We start from the raw sequence: 21,245 nt of genomic DNA, 5'->3' as shown, positions 1-21,245 counted from the left end.
TTTTAATAGAGACCGGGGTTTCACCATGTTGGTCAGGCTGGTCTCGAACTCTTGTACTCGTGATCCGCCCTCCTCGGCCTCCCAAAGTGCTGGGATGACAGAAGTGAGCCACCCAGGTGATGACTTCTCATTTCTTCCTGGGTTTTTTTTCCGGAGCCACTTTGAGAAATTCGGTGCCATCCGTGGTGGTAAAATACAGGTCGGTTCCCCCCGCGCGCAGCCAACGGACGCTCCCAGTGCGGACAGACCGGATCTTTGCGGGAGCGGGGCGGGGCGAAGGGGCCCCGGGGCGGGGCTTCGCCCGAGCCCCGCCCCTCCCACCGCGGCAGCCACTTGCGCGCCCCGAGCCGGCTACTTCTGGACCCTCCCGCGTGCCGTTCTTACCCGGCCTGCCCCGCGCCGCCGCTTCCGGAAGTGGACCTCGTCTCCTCCCAAGTAGATGGTTTGTGCCTGAACTCAGCGGGTTTGCTACGGCACCGAAGGGCTGCAGACGCCCGGGGGTCGGGGGCGGGCTGGTTGCCGCCATGGCTGGGAGTCAGGACATGTTCGACGCCATCGTGATGGCGGATGAGAGGTGGGTGGCGAGATCGGGCCGGCACCCCGCCCTGCGCGGTTCTCCCCCAGCGGGTTTGCCGCCCGCTGTGGTCCGGGGCGACTGCTGGAGCCTGGCGTCCCGCGGGCGTGCGCATCGGGGGAGCGTCTGGCGGCCGTGGACGCTGGGACAAGGGTGGGCCGAGATGCCGTGGTCTTCCTCCTCTCCTCGCCAGCTCCGGCGGGCCACGTGCCCAGCTGCTCTTCCAGACCCGCCTCCCCTGTCGGCGCTGCCCTGAGCATCTGCTCGGTCTGTGGTTGCCCTTCTCCGGGGCCGCCCCGTCCCCTGGGAGGCCAGACCTTTGCCATCTGGGAACTGCCTCTTTTTCATGTTCCTCGATCGTAGGACATACGGCAGTATTCATGGATGTGCCGATGGATGTGACCGACCCCACCCCTTTCCCTCCAGAGCCCCTGGGGAGCCCCTCGTGCTGCGACAGTGGGGGAGCTGTGAGGTGCCTCCTGGCTGACTTCCAGTGCCCGGCCCACAGAACACGCCCATAAATGTTCGTTCAGAAAGCGACGGAACATTTAGCAGTCAGTCGCTGACGTTTATTTAGCTCGCGCTGTGAGTCAGACACTGAGCTAAACGTTCCACCCTGGTTATCCGTTTCAGCCCTACTTGGTCAATGGATCCTATTATTCTTGGGAATTTACAAAGGAGGAGGCACCGTCACTTTCCAGGGTCACACAACTAATAACGTGGGGGGAGCTGTGCACTCTGCTTCGTGGGGTGCTGCAGCCCCACCCCTTACATCTTTGGTGACTGCAGGTTAAGATAGTGCTGGTCCCACTGTTGGTCCTCAGGGTCGGTCCTAATCCCTTTGTGGTGATTGGATGGCATTTCTCGCTGTTGTCCACTCATGTGATGTAAAACCCTGCGAATGTTGCAGGTTTTTGGAAGTGGTTGACCTGGGCTAGTAATACTTGTCCACTCAAAAAACTTTGGCTCCCTCACTCTGGCTGTACACCAGACTCAGGAGACTGAAAAGTAGATTCGCGGCCCGGTGCGGTGGCTCACACCTGTAATCCCAAGACTTTGAGACGCCAGAGCTGGAGGACAGCTTGAGCCCAGGAGTTTGAGGCTACAGTGAGCTGTGATCTTACCACTGCACTCCTGGCAGGGCAGCAGAGACCCTGTCTCCAGGCTTACTGAGTCTCTGGGGGTGAGGCTTTTGAGTTAATATCTTTGAATTTTCCTTGTGTGTTTCTAGTACTCTATCAGGTTTGGGATTCACTAATTTAGCCCTTTGTGGTAGATGAAGAAACTGAGCTACAGGAGGTACAGTGACTTGCGAGAGGAGACTCAGGAAGGGGTAGAGCTGGCACTGGAATCTGTGCCTTTTGACTTGAATTTTAGGCTTTTCCTATTTTACTCTGACTTGTCTTACTGGGTCTGGGTAATATATAGAAAAAAGTTTTTCTGGAATAAGTATTCTTTCTCCTGCTGATTTGATGAAGCATGCTTCTCCTTCACAGGTTTCATGGGGAAGGGTATCGGGAAGGCTATGAAGAAGGCAGTAGTTTGGGTGTGATGGAGGGAAGGCAGCATGGCAGTCTGCAGGGAGCCAGAATCGGGTCTGAGGTAAGTGGGAACCCCCTTTTAGAGATGAAGCCTCTTCATTTACAGTTGATAATTTATTTTGATATTCAGTGTGATGGAGTAAGAATGTCAGGCCTTTTAAAATCACAGTGCCTGACTCATGCCTGTAATCCCAGCACTTTGGGAGCTGAGGTGGGTGGATCACCTTGAGGTCAGGAGTTTGAGACCAGCCTGACTGTGGTGAAACTCCGTCTCTACTAAAAATACAAAATTAGCTAGGTGTGGTGGCGCATGCCTGTAATCCCAGTTACTCAGGAGGCTGAGGTATGAGAATTGCTTGAACCCGGGAGGCGGAGGTTGCAGTGAGCGGAGATTGTACCATTGCACTGCAGCCTGGGCGACAAGAGTAAAACTCCATCTCAAAAAAAAAAAAAAAAAAAAAAAAATCCCAGTGTTTGTGTGGAAGTTAATTGACTACATGTTCTGTTGGTGGAGTATTCTTAGTACAGAACCAAGAACGCATTTTGCTGTGTAGACATAATTAAATTATGCGGGCTGGATAAGAGAAAACAAATCCTGGTCTCCTTAGTTTACTTGGGAGTGTCATGGTGCTGGCTCATAAACTAAGCCAGCTGAATCACTGTCCAAAGAATGGGTGCCCTCTGTCATGTGAAAATATTTCATTTGTGTTTATGTTGAAATTTCATTAACTTCATGATATTTTTTTATTTTCTTGTCTTTGTCCTAGATTGGACCTTACTTAACACATAAGTGGTCCTTACTGGCAAAGTCTGAGTTGAGGCAGTTATGAGTATATTGGATGTTTGATGCTTTGAAACAGATCACCACAAAACGCATGGGCTTAACACAGCAGACATTGATTATCTCACATTGTTTCCGAGGGCTGGGAACCCAGGAGCAGCGTTGCTGGGTGGTGCTGTCTCGGGGTCAGCCAGAGCCGCGTCACCTGAAGGCTGGACTAGGGTTGGAGGATCTGCCTCTAGGTGGTGCTGTCGCCTGACTGGGCGCAGACGTCTCCATAGGGGTGCTTGTGTGTCCTCGTGATGTTCAGGAGCGAGTGACCGGAGAGAGCTGGTGAGGCAGGTGACACTGGCTTTTATCCCTGGACTCAGGAGCTTGGCGCTGCTCCTCCACATTTTGTTGGTTGTGAAAGCCACCCTGGTCGAGTGTCGAGGGGCCTGCACAGGGCATGGGTACCAGGAGGTGAGGACTGGCGTGGCCGGGAGGCTGGCTGCCCCACTGATGACCTCATCTCCTAATTTCCACCGCTCAGTGCTCAACAGGTACTTCCAGAACGATAATGTCACAAGCACCGCTGCCCTCTGCTCCCACCTTTTGTTTTGAGATCTTAGTCATTAAAGTGCACTTAGTTGCTTATTAATTTCACTCTTAAATGTTTTTCAAATTCACAGATCGGGTGCTACCAAGGTTTTGCTTTTGCATGGAAATGTCTGCTGCACAGCTGCACCGCTGAGAAAGACAGGTAAAGCTGGAGATGGCTTGCTTTTTCAGCGTAGGAACCAGGAGTTCTAATTTCATAGGCTACCAACATGACCTTGAATAATCAGTCTGTCTGGTCCTCATCTGCAAAATGGAGAAGATAATAAATGTCAAGCTTGAGTGTTGTTGGGAGGTTTCACAGAAATACCGAATAGAAAGTGCCAGGCACATTTGGGGTGTTTGAGGAACGCTGCCCATTGCTGCTTCTCAAGAGGTCTGTGCACCTGCCTTTTACCTGGAGTCATTCGTGCACCAGGTGGCTTTTAGGTACCCTGCCAATACAATAAGGTTGACCTTGATTATATTTTCCCATTCGTCTTTCTCCAGAGCTTCTAATAAACAGATTACAACAGTTTTGGTGTGACTTAGGCCCAGAAATGATGATGCCATTGTCACCAGTTTCTTTTTAACACAGCCAACTAAGTCTGTTAACAAGAAAACGCGTTTACGTGTATTTAACTCCTTTCTGGGACCTGTCAGCACTCCGTAAGCGTTAGCTGTCATTTGAATTGTTTTCAGCCTTTCAGAACTCTTCTTGCATTCTACTTACTGAAGCCCCACGTGCCCCTGTTTGTCTGTCTTCATTCTGAAGCTGGAAGTGAACGTTAAGTAGAAAGCAGAGATGGTTTGGACACTCTGCCGCTCACGGGCGGCAGCAGACACAGGGCCTGTGCTGGTGCTCTGCATTGGTCACTCTGACGCCTGGCAGCCTCGCCTAGCGTGGGAGGGGCACAGCAAGAGTGGGTAACACTCGCCCTCACCATGTGACTTGCGCTTTTATTTGAAATTGCTTGAATTTCTAGAAATACCTTGAGTATCTTGAATATTCAAATGCTCAAGAACGAGGATGCTTGCAAGTGATACGGGTGGTTCTTTCTACTCCGTTCGTACGAGCAGTTGGGGGTTGGTGGGATTCTGGGTTAGCAGAGGGGCACTGGAGGGCATTTTCTGCTTGGTTCTCAGGGAGCGGCAGGCAGCGAGGGCTCCCACGGGAATCGTTGTTGGCAGCCTGGGCCGCCACTGGGTGGCAGTCAAAGCTGGGCTTGGCTCTCAACTCAGGCCACGAGAGGTGGTGTGTTCTTGGAATTCTCTACCCGTCTCCTTCTCCCACAACATCAGAATCTGCCTGCTCCTGGAGAAGCAGGAGCTTTGTGTCCACAGTCTCATGCCAGGAGGTCGCCAGCCCTTACCCCAGAGCAGGGTTTGCTGACTTCTTAAAGTAGCACACTCAGCTTAGCTCACGGAGAAAAAGCGCTTTGGTTGACGAAGGGCTGGTGGAAGCCTTGCCGAGCCCCTGCGAGGGCCACCCTCACCCCTCCACAGTACCCAGAGGTCTCTTTGGAACCTAAGCCTTTATGTAGGCAGTGGTTCACGGATATTTGGATCTTACATGTCAGTATTTTTTTTTTTTTTGAGACACAGTCCACAATCTTGACTCACGAAGCCTCTGCCTCCCGAGTTCAAGCGATTCTCCTGCCTCAGCCTCCTGAGTAGCTGGGATTACAGGTACCTGCAACCACGCCTGGATAATTTTTGTATTGTTAGTAAAGACGGGCTTTCACCATTTTGGCCAGGCTGATCTCAAACTCCTGACCTCGTGTTCTGCCTGCCTCGGGCTTCCAGAGTGCTGGGGTTACAGGCCTGACCCACCACACCCGGCCAGTATTTTTTTTTTTTTTTTTTAGTGGTGAAGGGCTGATACTGCATCTTCTACCTGTAAGTTTTTCCACATAAGCATGTTAAGAGAAAAACACCTGCCCCCTGCACTGTCATTCAGCAAAATGCTGGGCATTTTAACACCAGAGAAACCAAGGAGAGCGGCATCTCAGGCCAGAAGATGGTGCTTTCCATGGACTAACTAGCTCCTGGTGAAACTCTTCTGCGGAACAGCACGCTTCGGGGCTGAGCATGGGGGCTGTAGCGCCATCACTTCTGTTTCGTTGGCCTGAGCTGCTCACACCTGCCTGATGTGTGCCGCCTCTGATGACGCGCCTGGCTCGGTGTGTCTGGGCAGCATCACTGAGCAAAGAAGTCCCTGCTTGCCCAGTGGAAACAGGAGGGTCCTCCATCAGGTCGGCATCCAGCCGCCTCCCATGTTTTGGCATCTCCCTTTGGTCTCCCCGAAAACCAGGTGCTTTGTTGCTAAAATTGACTTGCTTTGACCTTTCACAGTTTTGTGTCTTCTCAGAGAGGTAGCCATCGTTAGCGCTTGTGAACTGGTTTACTGCTGGCAAACTTACTCTTCTGTGTGTCCAGAAGCACCGGCCGTTCACATGGACACAGGAGGTCTTGGTTGCTTTGAATTGCTGTTGATTCATCCTAACCATCAGTTCTTTAAAATTCCCATTAATCGGCCAGGTGCGGTGGCTCACACATGTAATTCCAGCACTCTGGGAGGCCGGGGCAGGTGGATCACTTGAGATCAGGAGTTTGAAACTAGCCTGGCCAACATGGTGAATCCCCGTCTCTACTAAAAATACAAAACAATTAGCTGGACATGAAGGCATACGCCTGTAATCCCATCTACTCGGGAGGCTGTGGCAGGAGAACTGCTTGAACCTAGGAGGTAGAGGTTGCGGTGGTCTGAGATTACACCACTGCACTCCAGCCTGGGCAACAGAGGGAAACGCCATCTCAAAAAAAAAAAAAAAAAATTCCCATTAATTGAGTATCTTGCATACTCTGGCCACTCACGTGGTCCCGTGTGGCACAGGGGCAGCATGCTTCTCAGGACCACCTGTGGTTCATCAACCAGACCTGGCCCCACCAGATGCGCACGTGTGCAGACTGTTTTTAAACTCCCGCAGATGAGAGCCCTGATCTCCAGGATCTGGTGGGAACCAAGAGACTAACATTTATTGAGCACCTACTCTGTGCTAGAGTCCAGGCTTTGTGTCAGTTAATAAATAATTAATTAATTAATTGATTTTGAGACAGAGTCTTACTTTGTCGCCCAGGCTGCAGTGCAGTGGCAGAATCTGAACTCACTGCAGCCTCCACCTCCCAGGTTCAAGCTATTCTCCTGTCTCAGTCTCCCGAGTAGCTGGGACTACAGGGGCCCACCATCACACCCAGCTCAGTTTTGTATTTTTAGTAGAGACAGGGTTTCACCATATTGGTCAGGCTGGTCTTGAACTCCTGACCTCAGGTGATTCGCCCGCCTTGGCCTCCCGAAGTGCTGGGATTGTAAGTGTGAGCCACTGCGCCAGGTCCATGTCAATTATTTAATCCTCTTGAAAGCCTGTGACATTGCTGTTACTGTCCCCATTAAAAAAAAAAATCATAACAGAAATGAATTTCTCACGGTCTGGAGGCTGGGATGCTCCCCATTTTGCAGACGAGACCAGAAGGATTGAGAGCAAGAAGATAGGGGAGCAGCCATGCCCAGGGCTGCTGTCTCCTGGGCACACACCCTTTCTGCAGAACCTCCTTGTCTCCCCAGCAAAGCTCTGTCCTCCCTGGGGAGAGGACCGTGCCGATTCCCGCCCTTTGGAGGAAGGGGTTTGCTGGTTTACCTGAAGATGACCTCGAGAAGGCTTTGCGCACAAAGATTCCAGATCCTGGAAAATCCCCAGACAGAGAGCAGGCCTGCTTGTGCCCTGCCCCAGGCCCTCTTGCCCAGTTCTGTCTGTTCTTGCTTGTGTGACCTCGAGAGTCGGCAGGGCTTCAGGCGGCCTCGGCCATGCAGCCCCGTGGCCGGGATGGAGGCGTGTCTGTAAGCTAGGCACACGCTTGCTGTTCAGGCGCTGGGTGTGGGCAGAAGCGCGTTGCTAGGTACATAAATACGATTTCGTGTAATGAGAAAATCATCAGCTTCGGAGCGACGTTCTTAGTGCACCTGCTGGGTTTTGGTCAGCGAGCGACATAGCCGTGTGTAAGTTGAGCCTGTTATGTGCACATGACTGAGAGAATCCGTATTTCTGTGCTTTACAGCAGAAAGATGAAAGTCTTAGAATCATTGATTGGAATGATCCAGAAGTTCCCTTACGATGACCCGACTTACGATAAACTCCATGAAGACTTGGACAAAATCAGAGGGAAATTTAAACAGGTGCGTGCGCTGTGGTTTCCTCCTGCTGGGAGTGCCTGACTGTGCCTGTCCTGGGCGGGGTGATGTGCTCCCGTGGCCGCTGCGGCGATGGCTGGGGGCTGCGTGCCCCTTGGAACCGTCCACAGAGGCGCCTCATCCTTGCGTCGCAATGCAGGAAAATTGAGGACGGTCCGGAGAACGGGAATTAGGACTTACTCATGGGTGGGCCACGTAGACAGGAAAAGCTCTAGCTAGAGATAGAGTCGTCTTCTCATTTTTCAGTGAAAATACCCAAGATTAAAAATACCATCTCTTTTCTTTCGTGTTTTTAGTTTTGTTCATTACTCAACGTTCAGCCAGACTTTAAAATTAGTGCAGAAGGTTCCGGACTTTCATTTTGAGGACGATGGATGAACAAAGACCAGACATTCGAGGACCAGCTGTCTGTGTGTGAAGTGTTTAGAAACGTGGTGCTGGGCCAGGCGGTGCTGCGAGGGGATTGTAGGGTGGGGAGGGCGAGGGTTCCAGCCGGCCATGGGAGAGCCTCCTTCCCCAGGGTTTTCAGCCCAGGTCAGCTCGGTGCCCGCCTCGGGGCCTCCACACGTGCCCTTCGTTGGGCTGAAGCCATCCCTCGCAGAGCCCTTGCTGGCTGCTCCTGCTGGCCCGTGCGCGTTGGCCTGGTGGCCGCTCCGGCAGCACAGCTGGTTCAGGCTGGGGTTGGCTCTGGTTCGGGTCACTCCCCAGGCCTGGACTTGAGGCAGTTTTTTTTTTTTTTTTTTCCAGTGAGAGAGGCGGTTGCCCTGAACTAGGCTCGTGGGAGGTTTTGATGGGTGCTCTGCCGCATGTTGAGGCCGTGTGCGCCCGGCGCTGCGGGACATGTGTCCTGTGTTTTATTTAATCCCTTCCAGAGCCCGCAAGGTGGCTGTTATTCCCATTTTGCAGAGGAGGAAGCTGAGACGTGAAGGGATTGCCTGGCCTGAGGGCACCCGGCAGTGGAGCTGGGACGTCCATCCTGAGGCCCTGCCTCCCGCCACCACCAGGAACAGCCTCCTCTGGAATGCATAGGCCGCCACCTGCAGTGCTGGGAGTCCCTGCCCTCCCTCCCAGGCCGCACCCGTCCTGCCGAGCCTCGTGGAGCACGGGGGAGTCCGTGGTGGCCAGCTTGCCTGGGCATCTGGCTGAGAGGAAGAGAGGCCAGCCCAATCCTGAGGGGACCCGGACATATCCTTCACACTGTCCCCAGAGGGGCGAGGAACTTTGCAGCCTTGGAGAGTGGTGAAGCGGGGAAATACGTTGAAGCAAAGACCAAATGTTAGGCCATCGTAATATTTGCGGAAACTTGTGTGCCGGCTCCTGCATCCTCCTTGCTGCTGGGCGCTCTTCTCTCTGCCAGTCCTTACGAGGCGTCATACAGAGGCAGTGAGGTGGGCACAGATGAGCGGAGTGGATGGTTCCCTGGGTCCCCACGAGCTACGTGGTCCTGTGCAATGGCATGTGTTCACACACCCTCCTGTGTATACTCCAGGGTCAGCAGAGTCCCCACACGCTGGCTCTCCCCACCTCTCCTCTTCCAGGAAGCATGTCTGAAAGTAGTCTGTGGGATTGCGAAGGAGTCGCCAGGAATCCACTTCGGCTTTAAAACCATTCCGAATGTCCTATGGATTGTGCAGCTGCTGGCTACGGGAGCCGGAGCGGGGACTCCCACGGGAGCAGCAGCAGGCGGACCTTGCCCGTTGCTCAGGAGGACAGAGAGGGTGGTTTTGAGATGGAGTCTCACTGTGTTGCCCAGGCTGGAGTGCAGTGGCGCGATCTCAGCTCACTGCAACCTCCACCCCCCGGGTTCAAGCGATTCTCCTGCCTCAGCCTCCCGGGTAGCTGGGATCACAGGGGCCTGCCACCACGCCCGGCTGACTTGTATTTTAAGTAGAGACGGGGTTTAGCCATGTTGGCCCGGCTAGTCTGTAACTCCTAGCCTGAAGTGATCCACCTGCCTCAGCCTACCGAAGTGCTGGGATTGCGGGTGCGAGCCGCCGTGCCCGGCCCACCGCTTTGTTTTTGAAGATAAGACTTAGGTCTCCTCCCCCCGGACTCTAAGCCCGCGTGTGCGGCTGTGCACCCCTCGTTTGCAGCCTCGCCTCGCGGCCGGGGAAGTCCACGTTGAGCTTCGCCTCGTGCCTTCATCCGAGCTGCCGCCTTCCGGCCAAAAAGACTCCCGTTCTTTCTAGGTGGTGGGACCGGGGGTCTCTGTTGTGTTTTTCTTGGGGGATTTTTGCATTTTGTAAGTTTTCTGTTTTGATAATGTGTTATTTTTATAATTGGAAAAAAAATAAATAGTATATTTTAAAGCGAAAGGTTGTCTGGGACCATTTGTAACACAACATCCAGCCACTTTACTTCCTCCTCCGAGGTATTTAGCATCTGGACACGATGGAAGATGTGCCTTAGATTTCCTCTTCCACCAGCTCCCCTCCTTATCCCAGCGTAGGCACGGCCGCTGCCAGCGTGGTCCCATTGTGTGGGGACTGGTCAGCCCCTGCGCAGCCACCTGTCAGCAGCTGTTACTAACCCACCCTCCCCGAGACTCTTATCCCCCATCCCCCACCTTCTCTCCCCTCCTCTCCTCTTTCTTCTCTCCATCTCCTATTCTCTCCCTCCTCCCTCTCAGCCTCCCCCCTCCTCCCTCTCAGCCTCCCCCTCCTCCCTCTCAGCCTCCCCCTCCTCCCTCTCAGCCTCCCCCTCCTCCCTCTCAGCCTCCCCCTCCTCCCTCTCAGCCTCCCCCTCCTCCCTCAGCCTTTCCCTCCTCCCTCTCAGCCTCCCCCTCTTCCCTCTCAGCCTCTCCCTCCTCCCTCTCAGTCTCTCCCTCCTCCCTCTCAGCCTCTCCCTCCTCCCTCTCAGCCTCCCCCTCCTCCCTCTCAGCCTCCCCCCTCCTCCCTCTCAGCCTCCCCCTCCTCCCTCTCAGCCTCTCCCTCCTCCCTCTCAGCCTCTCTCTCCTCCCTCTCAGCCTCTCCCCCCTCCCTCTCAGCCTCTCCCTCCTCCCTTTCAGCCTCTCCCCCCTCTCAGCCTCCCCCTCCTCCCTCTCAGCCTCTCCCCCCTCCCTCTCAGCCTCTCCCCCGCTCTCAGCCTCCCCCTCCTCCCTCTCAGCCTCTCCCTCCTCCCTCCCAGCCTCCCCCTCCTCCCTCCCAGCCTCCCCTTCCTCCCTCTCAGCCTCCCCCTCCTCCCTCCCAGCCTCCCCCTCCTCCCTCCCAGCCTCCCCCTCCTCCCAGCCTCCCCCTCCTCCCTCTCAGCCTCCCCCTCCTCCCTCTCAGCCTCCCCCTCCTCCCTCCCAGCCTCCCCCTCCTCCCTCTCAGCCTCCCCCTCCTCCCTCTCAGCCTCCCCCTCCTCCCTCTCAGCCTCCCCCTCCTCGCTCTCAGCCTCTTCCTCCTCCCTCTCAGCCTCCCCCCCAGCAGCTGGCTGAGTAGCAGGCTGCCACTTCCTCCTCTGCTTTGCGTCACATGGAGGCAGGGCTGCCTCGTCGTCTTCAAGGTTCTCGGACACTCTCCTGACCTGTGCCTGCCTGCCCGCTCTCTAGAGGATGAGACCCCGTTTCCAGGTTCCCTCGGTCACCCCCGACGTTGCAGACAGAGCCTGCAGTAACAGGCGCTTCCACCCTGTCCAGGCGGCACCGTCCTCAGCAGTTGCACCAGGAGTGAGCAGTTCTGTGTCTCGTCTTCCGCTAATGAGGTGGTGGCAGAGGGTCCGACCAGTCCCCAGCACGGTGGGTTGTGTCCTGGGTTGAGATGAGTGGGCAGGAGGTCCTGCAGGGGCTTCTGGGAAAGTTACATCATGCCAAAGAAAAGGGGCTCGGTGCTGTTGTGGACACCATCCCATTGGGCTGTGACAACTAGAGCTGCTGCAGGCACCCCCGAGCCTGGCAGAGCCAAGAGCTGGGAAGAACCCGCGTCCTCGATGCCGGCGGTGCCTTGCCACCTCGCTCGCACGTGTAAGCGCCGCACGTCCCCGTCCTTGGAGGCCGTTGCCCCGGCTTTGCGCTGTTTGCGGACAGTCTGATGGCTGTCTTCCCCATCCCTGCCGGTCCCGTCCCGTCCCGCGAGTTCTGGGTGTCAGCCTCTGTCCAGCCTGGAGTTTGGGAGCTGCTGGGGCTGGACTCCTCCCTTCTGGTTGCTTTCCCAAGGCTCCGGCCTGCTCCTGCCTCCCCGTCAGGAGCTCCAGTGTGCTTCCTGCCACCGTCTCGGCTCGGGCTGCCCTGACATCACCGCTGGGGTGGCTTCAGCAGCAGTCCACCTCAGTTCTGGAGGCTGGAGTCCGAGCCCCAGGCGTCACGACCGCCACCTCCCGAGGCCTCTGTCCGTGCCTTGCAGGCAGCTGCCTTCACGACCCGTGTCCTCACGTGGTCGTTCTGTGTGTGTGTCCTCGTCTCTACAAGGACCCCAGTCAGGCCGCATTCGGGCCAACCCTGACGGCCTCATTTGAACTAAGTGACCTGTTAAAAACCTCACTCTCAAACACGGTCACATTCGGAGGCACTGGGGGCTGAGGCTTCCACACGAGGCTCGTGGGACACAGTTCAGCCCTGCCAGGACCCTGGCTGTGCTGCTGGGTACATCGTTAAATTGGGACTTGGGAGAAAAGAAAGCCATTTTATGTAAAAGTTGAAGTTACTTCAATTAGTTTTTCTAGAATGTTAACCTTGAGGCCCCAGCAAGAGTAGTCAGCCCTCTGCTGAAGTCCTCACCTCAGTTCAGAGTCACCTGTCGGAGTCACTGAGTGGCCCAAGGGAACTGCCCAGGGAGCCCGCTGCTGTCCTAAAACACGGGCACGTCTCGCTTGATTTTACATTCATCCCTCGAAATGTTTTCTCTGACCAGTGGCAAGAAAAGAATGAGAAGATTCGGAACAGGGAACGAGAGGCCTGTGTGCTGAGTGGCTGCTGGCGGCCCGCCCTGTCCCCGATGACCCACCGGAGCTGGAGGCGGGGCTACCGCCCTCACTTTGCAGAGACAGGTGGCCCGGCTGAGGACAAGTCCAGTGGTCACAGTAAGTGGCCGACTTCAGCTTGCGGGGCGCAGCAGGGCTGGTGCAGATTGTTTCAATGACTCGCTTCCTGACCCGTTAATTTACATATGTCTTCACCGAGGCAGAGCCTTGTTTTTCTGAGATTCTTGCAGCCTGTTTTTGGGACCAGTCCCCGGCCTTGTTGACGTGGGGGACTGGTTTTGTGGAGGACAGGTTTTCCGTGGCTGGGGCTTGGGGGTGGGGTTGCTTTGGGATGAAGCCATTCCACGTTGGGTCATCAGACAGTGGATTCTCATAAGGAGCGTGCAGCCTCCATCCCTCACGGAAGAAGTTCGCGACAGTGTTCACGCTCCTGTGAGAATCGAATGCGGCCACTGATCTAACAGGGGGCGGAGCTCAGGCGGTCCCGTCCAACGGGGCTGCTGCTCACCTCCTGCCGTGTGGCCGTTCCTAACAGGTCATAGACTGGTGCCGGCCCACGGCCTGGGGAGGGGGACCCGTGATCTAGCAGACTGAGGCCAGACTGAGGCAAAAATGAATTTACAGAAGACCCACGCTGGCTACCTGGAGGAGAGGCGTGACTGAATGGGTCCTTAGCTGCCCCAGCCCCTGTGAGCAGGGCTCACCTAGGGACACCCATGGCACTTCGGGAGCCCAGGGGAGGGGAGGGAATGAGAAGGTGGGAAAGGAGGCGACGGCCTTCATACTGAGTCTGCGAGCGCTCCTCTGGCCTCACGCCACCACAGAGGACCCTCTCCACTCTACCTGAAAACACCAGCGTCATCTGGAGATACCCAAAAGTGTCATGAACACGCACGTTTATCCTAATTGCCACAGCCATTCTGATCCTGAATGGATCAAATGAGGAACTGGATTGTGACTCAGGAAACTGAAGTCACAGAACTCTTAATATCTGAGAAAAATGGGTCACTGTGTTCGGTGCTTCACAGGACACGGGGCCTGCAGGCGAGAAGCCAGGCCCCGAGCGTTCGGCGAGCTGTCCAAGCCGACGTGACTAAGGCGTTCAGCCGGACCTCTCAGATTAACTCCAAGAAGGAAAGTCGCTCCCTGCTCCTAAACTTTTCCATAACTCTCTGGCTGGCACACTCAGCCGGCATGGAGCCCTTGCCCCGTCTGCCCCTTGGTGACCCCATCAGGACACTGCCTTGGCTGTGTCTCCCTGGCACCCTTTACCAGAGTGGCAGGGCCTTGGATTGCAGGGATGGCAGCCTCTATTCCGGGCGATGTCTGAACGTGGAGAGTATGTGATAGGCGCTGAGGAAGAGGCTCACAGACTGATGTCCTTTGGCTGGCTCCAGCGACCATGTGCCCCTGGAATTCGAGGGGACTGTGGAGCCTGCTTCTAGGCTTTGAGAGCTCAAGTCTGTTGCCAATTGAATTGTATCCACAAAGAGAAATGTTGAAGTCCCAGCCTCTGCTACCTGTGGCTTTATTTGGAAATAAGAAATAGAGTCTTTGTAGATTTTATTAAGATGTAAGTTGGCCGGGCACGGTGGCTCACACCTGTAATCACAGCACTTTGAGAGGGGGCAGGCGGATCACAGGATCAGAAGATTGAGACCATCCTGGCTAACATAGTGAGGCTCCATCTCTATTAGAATACAAAACATTAGCTGGGCATGGTGGTGTGTGCCTGTAATCCCAGCTACTTGGGAGGCTGAGGCAGGGGAATCACTTGAACCAGGGAGGCGGAGGTTGCAGTGAGCCAAGATCACACCACTGCACTCCAGCCTGGCAACAGAGCAAGACTCCATCTCAAAAAAAAAAAAAAAAGATAAAAGTTAAGATGACATCATACTAGAGTTGGGTGGCCCCTTCGCCCAATATGACTGGTGTCTTCTTGAGGAGAGGGGAGAGACTGCCATGTGAGACATGGCCACTGGCCCTGTGAGGGTGGAGCAGCCGAGAAGAGCCAAAGGTGGCCCGAAACCAGCGGCAGCGGGAGAGCTGGGCCCTGCGCGCGCTGCGGCCTCTGGAATGATGAGAGAAACTTCGGGGGTTTTAAGCCACTGAGTTTGTGACAATTCATGACAGCAGTCAGAGAAAAAAACCTACAACGGCCCTCTCTGTGCCTGGGCTTTTGTTTGCCGGTCAGGAACTGCTCTGTTTGCAGGGACAGGTCCATCTTCCACAGCACACTCTGTGACCAGACTGACTTGGAGGCAGGGCCCGCCCGAGTGCCAGAGAGAGCCCGCGGGGGCTGGCGGGGCGGGGGCGGCTCGAGCCAGCTTGCTCTGCTGGAGCCCCTGTGCCGGGCGGCTGCACCATAGGATCCAGACCCTTCCGGCCCTGCACGCCGGACCTCTTCAGGGATTTGCCTCAGCTCCCCCGGCCTCGGCCACCACTGAGGGCAGGTGGCGGGAGCCCCCAAAAGATGCTGTTACCTCAAGGCTCCCTCCCCAAGAGGCCTCTGCCTTCTGGGAGGCACAGCTGCCCTACACGGGGGCCTGAGTCAGTCTCCACCAGAGCAGGCTGGCTTGAGCTGCCCCCCAGTCTCAGCCCCTGCGGGCACTCTCCGGCCTCGGAACTCGGGAGACAGGTGCGGGCAGGCCCTGTCTTCAAGTCAGTTTGGTCACAGAGTGTGCTGTGGAAGACGGACCCGTCCCTTCAGGCAGAGCAGTTCTAGGCAAACCTGTGGGCACTGGTGGCCCCAAGAGGAGTCATTCCCTGACCCTGTGGAACTCCCAGCTAAGCAAGATGGACGTGTTAAAATTCCAGGATCAGATGGCAATTTTGTCAGCAGCTCCTGTTGTTTATATTGGTCATGCTAGTTAAATCTAGAAGAGGTAGAAAACACACAGGCTATCATAGTTAAGGGTCTTTGAAAACCAGATGACACGGTGCCCACATCAGACTGACTCAATAAAGGACAATGATTGGCTCTTGGAACAAAAGGGGGATGACTTCAGGAAAGGCTTGATCCAGCAGCTTGTCTGGAGACCCATTACCCATTCTCTGCTTTCCCTCAGGACTGGCCTTGTGCTCAGTCTCCATTCAGAGGCCCTGGGGGCAACACAGTCTTCCCCTGGGGCTGCAGAGGGGCATCGCCCTCCCCAGGCTCATGTTACTCTTCTGGGAATCCTAAGGAAGAGGGGGAAGCATTCTCTTTTTCAGAAACCCCAGAAAATGTCTCCTCGAGACTCATTGGCTCTGTTTGATTTCTCACCCATCCATGAACTTGCCGCTCCTCTGCTGGGCGTGGATGTGCTGTTGGTTTGAGCTTATCAGGGCCTGGCCTGGAGCCGGGGATGGCGTTGGTCCCACTCAAGCCACAGATCTGGCAATGGCGGAGCAAAATCTGGGCACTGTCAACAGCAGGAGAGGGCATCCATGGTGGCAAGAAAACCCAGAACTGCCCACTTGATGGGCCAAAGGAGGGACATCAGGTTGGCCTCAGTACCACCACCCAGGGGGCCACCATGGCATGGGGCCTGTGCTTCCAGGCCCAGGTGGCACGTGGAGCCGCGATGGTCATTATGCCGACGCGCCGAGGGGGTGATGGCGTTCCTGGAGCAGTCACCGCACCCAGGCTCCGTGCTCCGCAGCGCTCCACACACCCTGAGCCAGTGAATCCTCAGCACCCCAGAAATAATTCATTTATGTGGAGCCCCTGTTCTGTGCTGGTCATTGTGGGTCTGAGATGGAGACAGCTCCCCATCACAGGCTGTGCTCCCGCAGGCTTTCTCCATGCCACAGATGTGGCCACTGAAGCCGGGAGAAGCCGCTCAGCTGGGAAGTTGCAGATCTGAGATCAACTCCAGGGCCTTTTACTGCAACACATGTGCCTAACGTGTGTCTCTGCATGCTTGTGAGTTTGAAACCACTGCTCGCCCTCAGCCGTCCACTGCCAGCCTGCTTGGCTGCCCTTCTCCAGGCCACTGGCCAAGACACTGCTCACAGGGGTGGCTGCCTGGGAGCCTCGCAACAGGCGGAGCTGGCGAAGCAGGGCCCTGAGTTGCGTGCATGGGGCCTGGCTGCAGGCGGCCGGACGAAGGCTCCTGTGTTTTCATTTTTGCAGCCTGAGCCCTTTCTTCTCCGTGAAGCTGACCCAGCAGGCAGGTTGGTCACGCACTAGCTGTGCGGTCCTGGCTCAGTCACTTACTCATCCACAGCAGGGGTCAGCACACTACCACCCTCAGCCCGAATCCAGTCTGCTGCCTCTTTTTGTAAATAAAGCTTTATTGGCACACAGCCACGCTCGCTCGTTCACAGAGCGGCTGCGGCTGCTTTGGCACAGGGCAAGAGCCTAAAGCCTCTATGTGGCCTTCACAGGAAGCCTGCCAGTCCTTGACCTAGCGCTGGGATGACTGCAGGAGAGAGAGTGCAGGCGCTGGGAGGGCCGGGCTGCATCGGTGGCTCTCACCAGGGTGGTGTCCCCTCCGTGTCGTCAAGCCATGGGGCCGTTTCAACACTTGGAGAGAAACTGCTCGGCGTTGGGCACAGGCCTGGCACACAGGGCGTGCTCAGGAACCTCCAGCCGCGGTGCCTCCCATGATTAAACAAAGGCAAGGGGGACTGCCCGACGGGCTCGGAGGGCCCGGGGTCCCGAATAGGAGCTGATCCTCGGGTGAGACCACTCAGCTCTTAAAGTGGCTGTCGGTTGAGAGGCTTGTCTCAGCTGCCGCTAGGTGCAAATTAAAAGGATTAATGGACACGGCCGTCTTTGAAAGGCTCAAGGCCCACCGAAGCCCCTTCAGCAGAGGGCTCCGCATTCTGTCTTCCCCAGCCCTCCTTGTGTGCCCCCGTGAGTGGCAGTGACAATGCTCCCGGATGTGGGCCCCAAGGCCAGCGGCCCCGGCGCTGCCCGCCCACCCATCCCCGGCTATTGTCTGCTCCGGCCTGGCGGTGTGGCGCTGGGTCTGTGGGGCCCCGGCGGGCAGGGGACTGTGGGAACGGATTAGAGGTCTTGGGCTTGCTTTCCTCGTCTTGCATAAACTCTCGATCAAAGACATTCCTGGGATGACAGAGCCCTGTGAGCTGCGAGGCTGGCCCAGCGTGCGGGGACGCGCGCCCCACACTGCTGCCCCTGCACAGGCCTGCCCTTGCTGGCCCTGGCTGCAGCGCTGACTCTGAGGACACAGCCTTACGGTGGGACCGGTGAAGGAGCGGGTGCCAGGAGGCAAGCCAGCCTTCCCCACCAAACTTGGAGGCCAGGCCCCCCCGGCGCTGTGTGGAGCGAGGCTGTGACTCTGCTTGCTGGGGTGCTTCGAGGAGGGTCACACCGCATGCAGGGTGGCTAGAGGGAGTGCCGCACACATGCCACCACCGCACCGCTGCTGGGCTTGGCTGCTCTGGAATCCCACGGGCGGGTACTGCCCCACCCCTGCGGCAGCCCCACCCACTGTTATGCCACAAGCATGGTCTGAAGTCCCAGTGCCCACTCCACCCAGCCGCTTTCCTCTGTCCCCTCGGGGCCGCCCACTTCTCGTTGTCACAACTGTAGGCGCTGTCCGGGTCCCTGGGGAAACCCCCAGCCCTTTCAGCTGTGGAGCCAGCTGCCAGCACGCAGGGCAGGCTGGACCTATGGCTCTGCAACTCAGCCCAGCAGCTGTCCTGTGGGAGCTGGCACTCCTCCCTTCCATTCGGCCCCCTTCCTAGGACCCACTGTTTGCCAGAGTGGGACCAAGGGTGGCAGACAGGAACCGGGGAGATTTCCATCCTGGAGGGGCTCAGCCCGAGCAGGAAAGCACCCAGGCATGACAATCCTGGGCTCCCAGAGCCACCTGTCCAGTGCGAGGTGGGGAAGCCTTCAGAGACGGTCCTCACAGGGAGTGTGGAGATGAAGGTTCCTGTGGGCAGAGGACAGATGCGTGATGCCATCTGGTGTGTCGGGAGCCCCTGGACAAAGACATCGAGGTTAGCGGGGCGGGGGGTAAGGCTGGGGAGAGACGGGCTGAGTCCCAGGGATCTTGTGCAGGGTTGAGGGGAGACAGGAAGGTGGCATGGTGGGGGCAGAGGGTGAAGAGTGGGTAAGGGCTGTCCGGCTGCAGGAAGATGGGCCAGGAGGCAGGGCAGGGCCCCTCATGAGCCATAGGGGTGGCAGGGCGCATGTGAGCAGGCTTCTGGGAAGGGGCTGCAGGGAGGGCTGACTGCTTCGGGCTTTGTCTCTGAAGCTCCTCAAGGGTCAGTTTTTACTGTCACCTCCTGGGCAGCACAGATACCTCAACAAGGGACAAGGTCTTCACTGTATCCCAGGAGGCGGCCGCAGGCACCTGGGTGATGTCAGTGGAGTTTGAGAGTTGGAAACGAAGGCCCAGAGTGGCCAGACGACACCTTTGCTATGGTTTGGCTGTCCCCACCCAAATGTCTTCTTGACTTGTAGTCACGTGTCATGGGAGGGACCCGGTGGGTGATCATTGACTCTTTGGGGCGGTTCCTCCAGACCGTTCTCGCGGGAGTGAGTAAGTTCAGGAAATCTGTTGGTTTTACAGGGGTTACCCTTTTACTTGACTCTCATTCTCTCTTCCCGCCTCCATGGAAGACAGCCCTTTTGCCTTCTGCCATGATGGTGAGGCCTCTCCAGCTACGTAGAACTGTGAGTCTATTAAACCTCTTTTTCTTTATAAATTATACATTACCCAGTGTTGGGTATGTCTTTTATTTTATTTTATTTTATTTTATTTGAGGTGGAGTCTGGCTCTGTTGCACAGGCTGGAGTGCAGTGGCCCGATCTTGGCTCACTGCAGCGTTCGCCTCCGAGGTGGGTAGGTCTTTATCAGCAGTGTGAAAAAGGGCTAATACAGCCTTGGAGCTCATGGCATAACCAGGGGGATGTACAGACCCACCCATCTTGGCACAGCCCAGGGTCGGGGTGTACAGACTCGCTCATCACTGGATGCCACAGATGCTGAGACAGAGAGACAGGGCTGGGGTTGGGGGGAGCTTGCAATCATTTCACTCGGGCCCCAAGCCCTCCCTGCACTTGGCTGTGACCCTGCCTGACCCACTCAGGGCCCCTGCCGTGCGCTGCCAGCCTGCCTGAGCCCCGCGCTCAGCTCCATCTCTCCCAGTAGACGCGTCGCTGCCTTTTGGCTCTGCCAGACCTATCAGCCTACACATCCCTCTTCCATCTTAAAACACTTGCAAACACCGAAGTACCTTCCTAGACCCATGTGGCTCCTCTCCCTGCCCAGCAAAGTGGCTCTTGGGCTTCTTCTCCACATCCTTGCTCAAACCTGGCAGGATCTGCTGGTGACCTTGCGTGCTCCGTGAAACAACCACCGGTTCCCTGTGCGATGGTTGGAGTTCCCTCCCTGCTCGGGCCTCCTGCTACGCCCGTGTGCTCTCAGGGGATGGACATGAACCCAGCTGCAGGCCGGAGGTGGGGATGTGCCCTGACACAGGGTCTGGCCCTTGCCCTATGTCTGGACAGCTGCAATGGTGCTGACCTGGCCCCTCTGCCTTCAGGGTGATTTGCCCCAGGAGCAAGGAGCTGGGCCTCGGAAGCCACCCGACTGGCCACCAGTGTCCCCTCTGGCTCCGACTGTCCCTCGAGCTCTTGCTGGTGTGACTTGTCGGGGCAACATGCAGGCCCCCCACCCACTCAATATGGGGCTCCCTTGGGGAAGGCTCCCGGAGCCCCCACCCTCAGGGGAGAGGCTGGTGACCTACGAGGGCCAGGTGTCCCCTCCACACCCCACCTTCCTCCCAGGGCGGCCGCCTGTGGAGCCAACACAGTGACCACCCCAGCCCCACTGTGGGCCCTGGGAGAAGCGCTCTATGAGGCAGAAAGGGCAGACAGGCCATGGAGATTCAACCTGCAGCTGACAAGTAGCACTCATCAGTGGCGTGGGGCCTGGGCTTCCACCTGGCTTGGGGTGAGGAGAGACCAGCCTCACAGATGGGTCCAGGAGCTGTGACCAAGGTCCATGGACACCTTCCCAGGGCATTCCCGCTGCCCACCTCCACCCGGGGTTTGAAGTTAAGTCCAGTCACGTGCTCCTAAAATCCAAAGGGGGACATCATGGACGTCCTATAAGACGGCCTTCAGGTCCCTGGATCATGACCCTGACACTCTTGATCAAAGTTTTTTTTAAAAAAACTTTGCTCTCCCGGAGCCTGGCGTCGCCAAAGGACGGTGATTCACCCAGAGCAAACAGAAGTTTGCGCCAGAAGAGGGTTAACGAATGCTGGCTGTTATTTATTCTCTGATCTGCAAATAACCTGGGAAGACAAACTGGCGAGGCAAGGGGCGGGAGATATTCCCAATCAATGGGCACCGCTCACGTCACCCAGGCCAGACCTGTTGTCTCGTGTGGGTGGATTCACCCAGCCATCCTGCCTGGGACGGGAGACCCCTTCCCACTTCACACACCTGGGCTCAGAGCTTCCTACCAGTCGGAGGAGTGTGCCCAATCCTGGCTGGACTGTCCCCAGCCCCCGGTGTGTGGCAGTGTCAGGAGACACTCACGGTTGTCACAGTGGGTGGCGTGAGGATCGTCTTATGGGTGGAGGTTGAGATGCTGCGGAAGTCCTCACAGCTCACATGTGGCCTCCCGCACTGCTGAGCCTGCCACCCCGCCCTGG

At 56.6% G+C, this 21,245-nt stretch overlaps 2 protein-coding genes across 6 annotated transcripts; both read left to right on the top strand.

Annotated features, from left to right (window-relative positions):
- Nucleotides 1-370: 370 nt before the first annotated feature.
- On the top strand, nt 371-20,760 carry LTO1 (LTO1 maturation factor of ABCE1). Of its 5 annotated transcripts, XM_074401806.1 has the most exons (7): nt 371-574; nt 2,071-2,176; nt 3,568-3,638; nt 7,589-7,706; nt 12,551-12,719; nt 19,151-19,254; nt 19,346-20,760. In XM_074401806.1, exons 1-7 carry the CDS (start codon nt 525-527, stop codon nt 19,568-19,570), a joined length of 843 nt encoding a protein of 280 aa, XP_074257907.1. In that variant the 5' UTR covers nt 371-524; the 3' UTR covers nt 19,571-20,760. The 5 variants fall into 5 exon arrangements, with proteins under 5 accessions (XP_074257907.1, XP_074257908.1, XP_074257909.1 ...); XM_074401807.1 differs by having other exon boundaries at nt 19,151-19,414; XM_010351908.3 differs by lacking the exons at nt 12,551-12,719; nt 19,151-19,254; nt 19,346-20,760 and adding exons at nt 8,018-8,131; nt 8,628-10,036 and having other exon boundaries at nt 378-574.
- Nucleotides 17,480-19,156, top strand: LOC101043075 (uncharacterized). The gene is given in 8 exon segments (XM_074400315.1): nt 17,480-17,605; nt 17,686-17,807; nt 18,052-18,184; nt 18,186-18,268; nt 18,270-18,345; nt 18,347-18,477; nt 18,479-18,528; nt 18,531-19,156. Coding segments are annotated over 8 exon segments (771 nt in total). The 3' UTR covers nt 18,581-19,156.
- Nucleotides 20,761-21,245: the final 485 nt, after the last annotated feature.

This window comes from Saimiri boliviensis, chromosome 6, assembly GCF_048565385.1.
Source record: "Saimiri boliviensis isolate mSaiBol1 chromosome 6, mSaiBol1.pri, whole genome shotgun sequence".
In the NCBI taxonomy this organism is placed as follows: domain Eukaryota; kingdom Metazoa; phylum Chordata; class Mammalia; order Primates; family Cebidae; genus Saimiri; species Saimiri boliviensis.
The sequence above is the reverse complement of the archived record's forward strand: the minus strand, read 5'-3'. Positions and strand labels throughout refer to the sequence as shown.

What these genes read in the sequence shown, in the direction of transcription:
- LTO1 (XM_074401806.1), top strand. Translation starts at nt 525, where the DNA reads ATGGCTGGGAGTCAGGACATGTTCGACGCCATCGTGATGGCGGATGAG. An exon ending in ATCGTGATGGCGGATGAGAG is followed by an intron (nt 575 to 2,070) that starts GTGGGTGGCGAG and finishes TCTCCTTCACAG; the next exon opens with GTTTCATGGGGAAGGGTATC. An exon ending in TCAGAGGGAAATTTAAACAG is followed by an intron (nt 7,707 to 12,550) that starts GTGCGTGCGCTG and finishes TTCTCTGACCAG; the next exon opens with TGGCAAGAAAAGAATGAGAA.